At 40.3% G+C, this 12,299-nt stretch overlaps 1 protein-coding gene across 1 annotated transcript in view; it reads right to left on the bottom strand.

The window, feature by feature from the left end:
• Window positions 1-1,190: 1,190 nt before the first annotated feature.
• Window positions 1,191-12,299, bottom strand: part of LOC104510430 (probable phospholipid-transporting ATPase VD) — a gene marked incomplete at its 3' end in the record, with an annotated part of 16,612 nt that continues 5,503 nt past the window's right edge. The window contains 8 exon segments of the mRNA XM_010152675.1: window positions 1,191-1,379; window positions 2,047-2,282; window positions 5,973-6,225; window positions 6,406-6,533; window positions 7,370-7,501; window positions 8,198-8,304; window positions 9,114-9,199; window positions 12,204-12,299. The exon segment at window positions 12,204-12,299 is cut by the window's right edge and continues 22 nt beyond it. Of these exon segments, the coding sequence (XP_010150977.1) occupies window positions 1,191-1,379; window positions 2,047-2,282; window positions 5,973-6,225; window positions 6,406-6,533; window positions 7,370-7,501; window positions 8,198-8,304; window positions 9,114-9,199; window positions 12,204-12,299 (1,227 nt within the window).

Here is a 12,299-nt window from a genome sequence, read left to right as displayed (position 1 = left end):
CTACTAGTGACCTGGAGATCTTCCCCCCTGCTAGCAAGTCACCCAGAAATACTATTCTCAAAAAACAATGAGAATCTCACCTATTTTTCTACATCACCTTTAAGGAATGGCTGATCAGTACCTATGAACACGGCTGCCCCATCCACACAGGGACCTATAGGCTGCCTACTATGCTTTCTGGGGATGACTGAAAGCACACTAAAATACCAGGCTTATTTATACAAAAGAGATACTTTATACTCCACAGGATACTTTTTGGGAATGTCTCCAGCCACAGTTGTAGGTTCACTGCCTAGATGGACACCAAAATCTAGTCCTGAATGTCGTGAACATTTTTTTACAAGGGACAAAGTCAACAAATGGAAATCAGCAGGGGATGGGGTGAGGAAAGCAAGGATGGACTTGGGAATTACCTTGCAACACTGTCAAAACTGGTAAAAGATGGGACTATGAAAAAATCCCACCCTTAAAAAAATATACATCTGAAAAAGATTGTAGTATCTTTAAAAAAATGCTAGGCTGTGTGCTTTGAAAGCAACAGGTGGTGTCAAGAAGACTTAAAACACACTCTAGACCATCAAATCAGGACAGTCTAGCAAATGCCCTGTACATTCAAGGTGAGACCACTTTATGCCATACTGCAAAGCATTTTTTGTTCAGATTACTACACATATGAAACTTATCTTCCATACTTTTCTGAAACTCTATTTGAATAGTCATGGAACAGGTAGGACCATTCTCAGTTCCGATATCCTGTGAGTTTTATAAGATTATCCTTATCTTTCAGCCAATAATAACCTATTTGTAAAGGTAACCTGAGTGTTAGGGTACACTTCGAGGAAAGTATGCACATATCAGGACAAACTTAACTAGAATATAGAAAAAAATCACAGTCGCAATTTAATCTCACAATTTGTCTCGTAAAAGTTGTGAACAGTCTATACACAGAAGCAAGAATACTGAAGCCATGTTTTTCTGCATCAGAAAAACATTACCGGCATTTTATTATACACTAACTCATTGCACTCCCCGGGTTTACACTAATTCCCTTCTTTCTAACAGGACAAACAGAGGATAAAAGGATCATTTTTAAAATGTCAGTTAATTGTTTTTTTCCTTTTGTAATCAAAGCAAAGGGAGCTCATTTATTTAGAAATATGGGCAAATAGCCAAAAATAGGGCCTTCTTACCTTCTGACGTGGCTGATTGGGGACTGAAACTACAACAGTATTACAGATTGCCAGAGCAAGAAAGAAGTCAGTGATGTACATTGCCTCCAAAGATAACTCGCTGCTAGCGGCTTCTGATTGTTGACAGGAGATAGGAGAAATGTGACTGAACTTCTCCAGCAGCTGCGTGTCTGGTACGACATCTGTTTCCTATTGATGAAATGAACAAAACTGTCCATTAGGATACAAGCTTAATCTCAGTCTCTGGAGGTTAAACCAGTTATGGATGAATTATGCTCATACAACTCCCCTCCTGTCAGATGCTGAGTTGGTTATATTAGGAAATAGAGGAACACTCTGGTGCCTTCACTGCCTTCTGTTACCCCACTGAAATGGCAAACTGCATGCCCAGGCAGGTAAACAGCAGAGCCTTAGTTCACAGACACTTTGACAGAGATTAAGTATGATGGATGCTATTTAGGCACCTTCAGGTTCAAAAGCAGAGTTTTTACCTCTTGTAACCTCCAATAAATATTTGTCAGTTAAATATTTCCTATTAAAACAAAACCAAAATGCTAGAAACCTCTTAAAAAAAAACAAACCAAACCTGTTATTAAGATGAAGTTGGTCATTTTAGCTGGAGCAATTGTGGACTCACAGCAACAAGAACCAAAGCATACACCTTCATGACCCAACGAACATATGCAATGTCAGCTGTAAACAGATTGCAGGCCAAGCAATCTTGGGAGGCTCTGGTTTTGATGGAAAACAGTGAGGCCTTCTTAAATGACAAGCACCCTGATCAAGCAGGGGTAAACAATATTCCTTTATGAGTTACTTCAGATATTCAGCATCAAAACCAACAGCTTTTACTTACAATGGGGCTGCTGAAAGCAACGTGTCCTGAGTGAGGAACATCATCTGCCCCATCTTCCCTTCCGAGCGCAGGGTAACTACCAGGCAACTGATTCAATGACTTTCTGTTCAAAGGTTCATTTACAGCACCGCAGTCATGCCCCCGCCATTCTGACATCTGGATCGAAGAGCCACGCTGATGATCAGCTGAATCCTCATCCTCTGAATCCATCTCGTGATAGGATTCCAACCTCTTTGCTATGGAAAGGGAAACAAAATTATTGTTCCATGAGGAAGAAAAAAAACTTGTCTAACACTGCCTGGAGATTCAGGAAGCAAAATTTTAAAGTAAGGAATTTAGGATAAAGTGAAGAATAATCTACCATTTATGAAAAATAAACCCCGTAACAAGCCATCACATTGACTTCCTCTCTGGGACACTGCATTTCAAGAGAAACATTCCACAGGATTGAATCCAGAAGAGGGAGCAAGAATGATCAGTTTTCTAGACAACATGAGCCTCATGGAAACGGTAAAAGAAGCTGCAGCCTCCAGAAGGGCACATTGGAGCCAAATAACAGTCTTCAAGTACATGAAGGGTAACTGCACAGAGAAAGGAAACAGCCTGTTTTCCATGCACACTGTGAGCAACGGAAGGCACAGCGGTTGTGACAAGACAGACTCAGGCTAGGTATAGCAGAACTCTGTCAGAGAAGACGTGACACACTAGAACAGAATGCCCTATAAAGCAGTGAGTTGGACATCACTGGAGGACCTGAAGAAACAAGACAAATACTCATGAAGAATAATGGTAACAACTCTGCCTTAGGCCAGAGAAACGGGACCAGATTACCTCCTGATACGTTCTCTAGCCTAATTATTTTATGATGGATCAGGATTGTGTGCCAGTGGTTTGACACATGCGGCTTCTAGCAGGAACTCAGTGAAACTGTGTTTATCCTTTCTGTACCAGACACCCCCTCATACCCATTTTCTGAGTGTTTAACTGAAAAGCAGGTTTCAATAATAAAACTTTGAACTGACATGTCTAAGATGTTTGTGCCAAAGATATGAATGCAGTTCTGTGCGCCACAAATCCAGCTGGGAAGACCAGTGGTGTAAAGAACATGCCCAAGTGTTTGCACTGGAGTTCTGGGACAGTGTGATCACATGTAAGAGGTTGCAATCTCAACCCAGACAGCACTGGATCACTGTACACTATTCATCTTCCAGGTTTTCATCTGTCACTGTGAAAACGGCATGCAGTGAGCATACAGTAGCAGTTCAATGTCTGCATCCACAGACAGCATGGAAAAACCGTTCTGAGAGCTGTGCATTGCCTATGTATTTCACTAAAGTGTGAATAAAAACAATATCATCCTAGGGGAAAAACATTAACATGCAGACATCTCCTGCAACATCACTAATTCCCTGTGTTTTTTCTTATTTAAAGTGGCAGCTACTGTACAGGAAAGAATTGAAAAGCGTGATATTACTCTGTTTTATGTGAACGGAAAACCTATCCACAGTTCAGAGTCCCCTGCTCTGGTGCTCAGAATGAGATGGAAATAGGTATATTATATCAATTGTGAGTCCTTTTCCACCTGGCCGATGTGCAGGAGCTTAGGTATGTTCAGGGAATGAGCTACTGAATTTGCTAGCCTGTTAGGTTCTCCTTATTTCCTGCTGTCGCCTCTTTCTGGAACATAAATGAAAGCCTCTTGTTCCTCATCCTGCCATTCTGATGAGTCCAAGGAAAGTAGGGAAACCAGAGCCTACATCTTCCTTGGCAGGCCATCTCCCTAATGTCAACATGAATTTAATAAAATAGCTCTTTAAAAAGAAAAGGTAGGTGGGAACATAACAAACGGTGGCTCTGCCCAAGTACTGAATATAGTCTTCCACGTATGGCACTGAGACATGCCTTACGTTAAACAAAACACTGCACGGGGGCACCTCTATGGAGGATTATACTGAATCAGTCGTTGTTGCGTGCTTCCCTCATGTGCATCCCTCGGCAATGCAGATATAAATACAGAAATGTAGGTACAGACTAAGTGGCTTGTATGCAGAAGAGTGTACTGCCTCGTACTGCAACTCCTACTACAGTTAGCAGGAGCCTTGCAAACAGCAGCTCTGTGCAACTGAACAAACGTAAAACAGGACTAAAACACAGGACCACCAACATTTTTCCAACTGATTTTCCAGGCTCACATAATTTCTAGGTTTGGTAGGAAGCAGCACATGCTTAAACTGCAGTAAAAGACAGGGCACAATTAACACACTAATATTTTTGGAAGATAACTCTAAGTGGACTGGTATCAGAAGTATGTGGTAGACACGCTTTTCCTGGCACAATGAGATGGCGATCAGCCCCAAATACATCATTTGCACTACTCTCTGGGTTATATCTTCTCAAATACTTTTTCTTCCTTTAGGAAATGCTCTGAAAATATACTCTTTATTTAAGTTGCTCATTCACCAAGTTCGAAACTTAAAAATGTTTGTTCTCACTTTGCTGTCGTCATCTTTCCCAGTATAATTACGCAACGCCCGCACCATAAAATTCTCAAAATTTGTGCAGAAATTACTGTAAAAGTGGTTTGTAACCATCTGCTGCTGTGACACAACAGAAGGGCTGAGCTGATTCATTGCTGTGGCCAGCAGGGTGTGCCTTTTGCTTGCAGTTGTGAGCAGCTCGCTCTGGCAGCAAACCCACCAAAACCAAAAAGGAGGGGTTAATAACCAGCTCTGCCGCACATGTCCACCTGTCAGCACGTCACCTTTGACCTCACATGAAATACTTGCATTGCCCACCAGCAAAACAGTAAATGTCTTAAGCCACTAGTAATAAAAATTCTGTGGTTTTATCTAATTAATAAAATACCTAACTGAATAAAAGACTTCATGTCACTGCCCAATTTTCTCTTGCCTGTGGTGCTGAGGGACTCGGCCTCAGTCCAAAGCTATTAGGGTTAGGCAAAGTCTAGAGCTCCAGGGATAATGGGGATTCCAAAGGCATGCCAAGGGGAGCATGGTACTGCACCAATATTGCTCCCTTCACAGCTTTCCTTGCTGGAATACCCATGGTCCTGGAGACCTCAGCCTCAGGCCAAACCTATTAGGGTTAGGGTTTCTGAATCTGTATCTTCTCCTGGCTCCTGGAAAGCTTCCAGTAGGCTCTCATGAAATGCATATTGAAGGACGCTACACTATTAGACAATGAAGAAGAAACTATCCAGCAACACCACTTCTTGTCTTTTTGGCTAACAGTGAACAGCTGTGTAAGATGTAAGAACACAACAGCCATTATTTTTCATGGAGGTACCTATGTTCACAGCCTTAACACACACATGTACACACATCTGCTTGACTTGTATCTTAACATTACTGTTAATGCTCTGACTTCAGCGTGTGTTTTATTTGGGCTACTGTATCCTGAAGCACAACAGTATGTCGAACTGGAGCCCTAAGGTATCCCACTTAAAGGTGGTACACTGCTACAGCAGGCAACAGGATGTTGGAACCCCAAAATGCTAGGTAAGCGTTGGCACTCTAGTTGAAAAAGATAAAAAAGAGAGCAAAGACTAGATATGCAATTTTCCAGTGTTCTGGACACTGCAAGGAGAGAAGCAAAACACAGTAGGCATGACTTCTTCCAGACCGAGCAAAGATATTTTGTTTGTGGTTATCAAATATGTTAGAACTTAATAGCTGCAAAGCAGCACCTTACATACAGCCTTCAAGTCTCTTAATACACTGTGTAAGAAGGGAGCCAAATAATGGGGAGAAATGCGTGGCAGTTAATAGGATAAGTCGGAATTCATACCCTCCCCGAGTGTGTAATGCTACACGAACCTCATGAAGTCCACCAGACCCCTATCAGAGCTTTCAGCTTCTCTGAGAAGAGAAAAATGACCCACTGCCAACACAGGTTTAGTGTCTTACCATTTTCCTCATGGCAATACTCCTGTCCTGCAATGCTGCATCTCCGAAAAACCATCTTATTTTCAGTGAGGGTTCCAGTCTTGTCAGAGAAGATATACTGAATCTGGCCAAGGTCTTCAGCAATATTCAGTGCTCGACACTGAATTGTTGAGTCTGTTTTCTCATGGTAAAAATCAATGTCATTCTGTATTAAATAAATTTGTCCCAATTTGACAATTTCAATTGAAACGTAGAGAGAAATTGGGATCAAGACCTACCAAAATAAAACATGGTGATTAAATAAATAGTATTATATATGTTATATATATAAATATGTTATTATATAAAACCAAACTCTTTGGCCAATTACAAACATGAAGTAAGTCTATGGAAGCCAATCAAGGATATAAATGAGATCAGAGTATGACCCATGTTGAAAGCAGACCAAAGTTACCTGGAATAAAATGATCATCGTCCAGAACATATTGAACCCTGCTAATGCTGGAGGAATCAATTTCCCATCTGGCTCAGGGATGTTAAAAAAGGGTATTTCCGAATACCTACTTAACCAAATTCCATGGCCTTGAAAACAAGAAGGTAAAGTGAGTCAGTTGTATGCAAACTGTATCATAGTTCAGGGTCATGGTGTTAGCAGTTATACTCTGCAATTCTTTCTAAACTTTTAAACTACCATTTTACCTCTTGAGTTTTCCCTCAACAGGAACCCCATTAAAATTAATTATCAATGAACACATGAATAAATACCTTACATACATTTCTATCAACAGCACATCTACACAGTGTATCTCAGAACTAAAGTAATACCAACTACACCTGAAAAACAATTTTTTTTTCCCCCGAAAAAAACTCTGGCAATTAATTGTCTTATCCTTGCTTGTCCAGGTTTTAGTTAACCTGTTTTAGTTAATCATTATTAAGTGCAGTCTGAAGAAGTTTTTTCAAAATGTTTTAAACACCTTTTTCATTTGTCATTCAAGTTGGTCTGTTTAGACTTACTCTAGCTCACTATTTAATCAGTCCCTAAAATATCAAGTCCTTAAAATTCTGTTCACACTAGGCCTCTTCCCACAATGCTGTACATGCATCGCGTTACCTGAAAAACCCTATGAGAAAGCAGGAATTTTGCAGAGCAGTTAGCAAGAGAAAAGAGGAATTAATCGGAGAAGCAGGTTTCAGACCTAGGAACTCACAACAGGAACATACTTCTTGACCACACTCCAGATTAAACACGACAACATGAACTAAAACCTGGCAGCATCCCCAACTGCTATGGAATTACACAAGGATAAAGGCAGTTTCTGAGATGGGGCTGTTAAAATGAATCACCCTCCAAATAAAACACTAAGCATTGTAGGCTGGGAGAGGAAAATAGCAGGACTCTCCCGATTCTCACTTACCTATTGCACCAGTTAAACACATCAAAATTAGAAGCAGAACACACCAAAGAATATCAGTGTTCACTTTTCTTTCCAGTTTACTGCGCTTGTAATGAGGGCCGCTGTTATTCAGCATGGCTTTGGTTTCATGACCTGTAACCGCAAGACAGGTTGAAATTCTCTAATAGCAGGTATCAGAACCACAAGTGCTTTACATTTCTAAAGCTCCTGGAAACAGAACGTTTCTGTTAACTAGTATTTGAACAGAGATTATAAATATCAGCAAACTAACTGATCCTGAAGAAAACTGAACAAGTGAAACCAAAATCTGTGATGTACACATTAACTTTTATACTATCAATAATATTCTTTCCTCTACAAACAATCTTATTCTTGAAGTTTTCTATATTATTTCTATTATTTTCTACAAAATCCTGACATGCCTTACAACTACCTGGCTGGAGACATCATATTAATTAAAAACTTCTGTCCTTTGATACAGAACACTGAAGAACACCACTAGCTTCAGTTTTGGGCCAGAAAAAAAATCCTAAGCAAGCCACGCATCTCCATGTCCATTTCAAAACCTGGGTTTACCATCATAACTAACAGTTGAGGGGACGAGAACCTGTTCACACGGAGCAGAGCTGGCCCTCCAGTTCTTTACATTGTTAAAATAGAAACAAACTTAATCCAGACATGCATTCTTAACACTTCTGGATACAGCTGCCTTCTGCAGGATTCAAGTACTTATCCTCTTACTTCCCCATTTCATGATACTGCTTCTTAGGGCACCTAACTCTATCTTGTTTGCTAGGCAACCTGTGAAAGCCAGGGTGGTTCACTAACCTGCATATACCACTATGCCTACAACAGCTTCTGTGTTTCTTACTGTGCATCCTCGGAGCAGTAAATTTTCCTTGCTGAGGCCCACTCGATCCTTGTTTGAATGCTCACTGAAAAAAAAGCACATTACTTCAGCTGCAGGACTCCAGCAACGACCAGTCAGGCCTTGCAAAACTATTAGGGAGCAGAATTCCCAAAGAAACTGCTAGCCTAGTGGCATACTTTTGGTGCGGGCAGGCACACCGTTTGCCAAGGTGTTTCTTCAGAGACTAATGTTTATATATACTTATTTTTCTTCATTTTTCTTTTCATTTTTCTAATGTGTAAGTGCCTCAAGGGAAGAATACAGATGTTACTCTCAAAAACTGAAAATCTGTCATCCCATGAAACAGTATTTTGTTTTCCTACTGTCTGTAGAAAATCATAAACCCATTAAGAAGAAAAGACAGAGATAAGGACATTGGTCAAAAGGAGTTTGATCAAGTCACTGATGGTTACACAAAAATCAAAGAAGGAGAGGAAGCCAGTCCTTCCCACTTTCAATTCTGAGCAATGCAGCTTCTCCAATCAGGCCATGGTCCAGACCAAATACTGTAGATATCCCCATGTTATTAAGAGCAGATTTGAAACAGCTATTTCAAATATGGAATACACAATTATAAAACAGATTGAACTAAGATGCTGAAAATATTCAACACAAAATAAAAAGCACTAGTGGGCTTTGCCTGTTCACCACCTGCGGCTCAGAAAGCCTTTCTGGGGTTCTATCGGTTAGGCTACAGTCAGAAAGGTAGTGATGCAAACTGACTTCTATACATATTGACATTATTTTTTAAAGCAAACATTACAAGCTCTCTGAAAATCAGTATGAGCACCAAAGCAAATGACAAGAGTTTAAAGAGCCACCAAGCCTACTTACACAAAGCCTCGGAAGCGACTGAGGTCATTGTTTGGACTTTCACACTCTATTCTACTGGAAAATTTTTCTGGATCAATTTCAGAGACCTAAAGCCGCAAGAAAAAAAAAAAAAATCCAGAGAACTCAGACAATACGTGATAGAATTAAAAACATCATAAATTCATGATGCTCCGTATTTTTATGTATTCATCATAAATTCATACTATCTAGCAGTTTAGCTTTGAAACTGGTTGCTGGTTTTGATAATCTGCTACCCAGCATAAATCAGATTTACACAGTATGGAAGGACTTCCTAGTAATTATCAAACCCTGGTAAGTATCAGTTGAATTCAGCTGATATCAGAATATCAGATGATATTTTGAGAACACTGGAGAGTAGAAAATGTGTGGAAGGGTGAGAAAGAAGGAAAAAATAATGTAATAAGAACATCTGAGAAGCAGAGATTTCCCACAGTTTTTTCCTATTATAAGGAAAAAAAGAAGCACTGTCTTCTCTGCAAGATGAATTTCTTCCAAACAGCCATTGTTTCTGAAACCGTGACCAGGGTGCTACCTGTGCTAATGCAAAGAAAGCAGGTAGAACTTTTTAGTGATGTTTGAGCTTTACCAGTACCAATGAAAGGGCTGTTATGAAGGACTAGAAGTACATGTTGCAAATAAAGAATCTGTGAGCTCTTCAGTGAAGGCCAAGCAAAACAAATATCCTTTATTAATACAGAATGAAACCTGACAAGAAGAGAAAACCCAAAAGGCCTTATCTTTGGAATTACCTGCAATTGCACTTGCAATTTACTTTCAATTAATGGTACACGAGTATGCGTCTAGCATAACAGAGGCTTGCCTCTGATATAAGAGCTCATTGCAAGCTGAGTACCTTCCAATAATCCTTTGGAAAGTCATTTGTTCTGCTCTTCAGAAAAAAAAGAATGACCAATTTAAGGTTTCAAACTCCAAGGATAAATCGGTAATTCACGGGTGTAATTGAATACATCTTCTACATAATTACAGGTCTCTGAGACGGCTGAACTCCCACAGTTGGGTGACTTCACACTGGCAGAATAGCAACTGTAAGGTTAAAGCACAGTCCTGGCAGTAGAATTGAAACCCAGGAGACATAATATTATTAACATGGAATTTGTTGGCTTGATTGATTTGTTTTGCTATGTTCTGCTGTATTGATTTGTTGCATTGTAATAACCTGAAGGCAGTAAGAACACAGCCTTAGACAGACAGACACCTTGAGTCTCTTTGTAAATTCAATTAACTATGAAAGACCTCTCTCTCCACTGACCTTACTCATGTTTATTTGTAGAGGAAGTACAATGTTTACATAAAATGTTAGACAGTGTAACTGATTCACACTTTTCAAGCATTTCACATTGTACAATAGTTACAAAGAAGAGAGCAGGAAAAAACCCAACCTATCCCCAAAAAGAAGTGAAATAGCCAAAGCAGGAGATTCTTTTCTTCTACAGCCTGTCTCCAGATATGTATTTTTGTGAAAACATCTAATTCTGATGGACGATTAAACCATCTGACATGGTCAAACAACTTGTCATAGAAGTGAAGGTGTTAGTGGGAGCTCCTTGCCATATACCTTGAAACAGCAACCACAGAACTCGGGGTTGTAACCTATAGTGGGCACAGAACTTATGTCTACACTGTGCCAGTATAAAACAGAGGTCCAACAACATCCAAAAGCAGGTATCTTGATGTGGCACTCAGATCTTACTGTACTCTAAGTTTATGCTCTGTATTTCTTCCTTATAATCTTAACTTTGACAAAGCAAATATTTAGAGTAGTAGATTTTGCACCTTATTTCTTGAGATGCTTTCCTATGGCACAAAACTGAAGATTTTCTATGGCAGAATTAAAATTGCTGGGATTTTGTGTAAAGGTCCCTAAAGAAGGGGGACAATAAGGATGGGACCTGAGTAAGGTAGCTGGGAGTGATTTGCCCTGCATCAGACTCTCTCTGGAATGTGGAGAAAGGCAGCCTCCCAAGGCCATGCCTGCTGCTTTGGCTGTGCTGTGTTCCTGACAAACTCTATGGCTTGATAACATGGCATGGGAATGCAGTGGATCCATGGCCTAGGTGGAAGAGGAGAGCTGGCAACTCCTTTCATCAGTTTGGCTTCTTAGGCTGGCTGAAAGAAAAGGACAGCACTTTCCATGAGGTTTGAGGATGCTGCAGCTAGGATTGGATTCAGTCATGGACCACACAGGCTCAGACGGAGCTGAGCAGTGCAGTCTTGTGGCCTATCTCCTAATGTAACAGGAAACATTGACTGCTCACAGTGATGTAGTGCTAATGACATACTAGCTTCTCCTCCACCCCAGAGAACCTGTGCTTGGTTCAGCTAATCATATGAGGTGTGGAAGGAAAAGGAAATTAATCCCTTCTTAATCGGAAGCAACATTTGACTATCTTGAAATCAGCAGAGCAACATCAGTTTGCTCACTGAATAGCTCATTATCCTTGGGGAACAGGTCCTCAGCTGGTTTATGCATTTCTCTGTGAACGCCACAATGGTTGCAGACACCATGCTTCAGGAACTCAGTACCAGGTGTGCTGAAGATTGCAGAAATGCCAGGGTTCTTCGTTCTTTTGATATCATCTTCTTTGTGTCAGCCTCTGACTTTTTGTCTGCTAGGTACAATACTAAATATTGTCCGGAGGCAAAAATACATTTGCAATATGAAAAAAAACAATGAAGGAGAGAAGATGACATCTGCTCCTGTCTCTAGGTCTTTACACTGCACAGAACTCCCTTCTAAAAAATTCCAGCTTCTCACTCATGACATGATATGCACCATCAATGACTTATTGGCATTTACCTGAATAGTTATTCTTACTGGCTTGCATTACTTGAAATAGATCTTTCTCTGGGTTAGGCAAATATGCAAAGATTTGCTCCAAAATAACTCAAGTAACAAATCAGAACTGTTACCTAGTTATTTTGTTTTCAGATAGGGATTGCTGAGCTATCAAGAATTAGGCAATCTAGAGGGCTGGGTTGTTTGGTTTTCTTTAGTTGACCATCTGTCATGTCAACTTTCTTACACCACTAGAAATGCACAATTATCACCTGCTCTGAATATCCTCTCACCACCTGCCTCTGCTTTAGATTGGTTTCTCCATCGAGGCCTGCCGTTTCAATGTAACAGATCCCATCCAGGTCACT

The sequence above is a fragment of the Eurypyga helias genome, unplaced genomic scaffold (genome assembly GCF_000690775.1).
Source record: "Eurypyga helias isolate BGI_N326 unplaced genomic scaffold, ASM69077v1 scaffold9795, whole genome shotgun sequence".
Classification (NCBI taxonomy): Eukaryota; Metazoa; Chordata; class Aves; order Eurypygiformes; family Eurypygidae; genus Eurypyga; species Eurypyga helias.
This window is presented reverse-complemented; position numbering and strand designations above follow the sequence as displayed.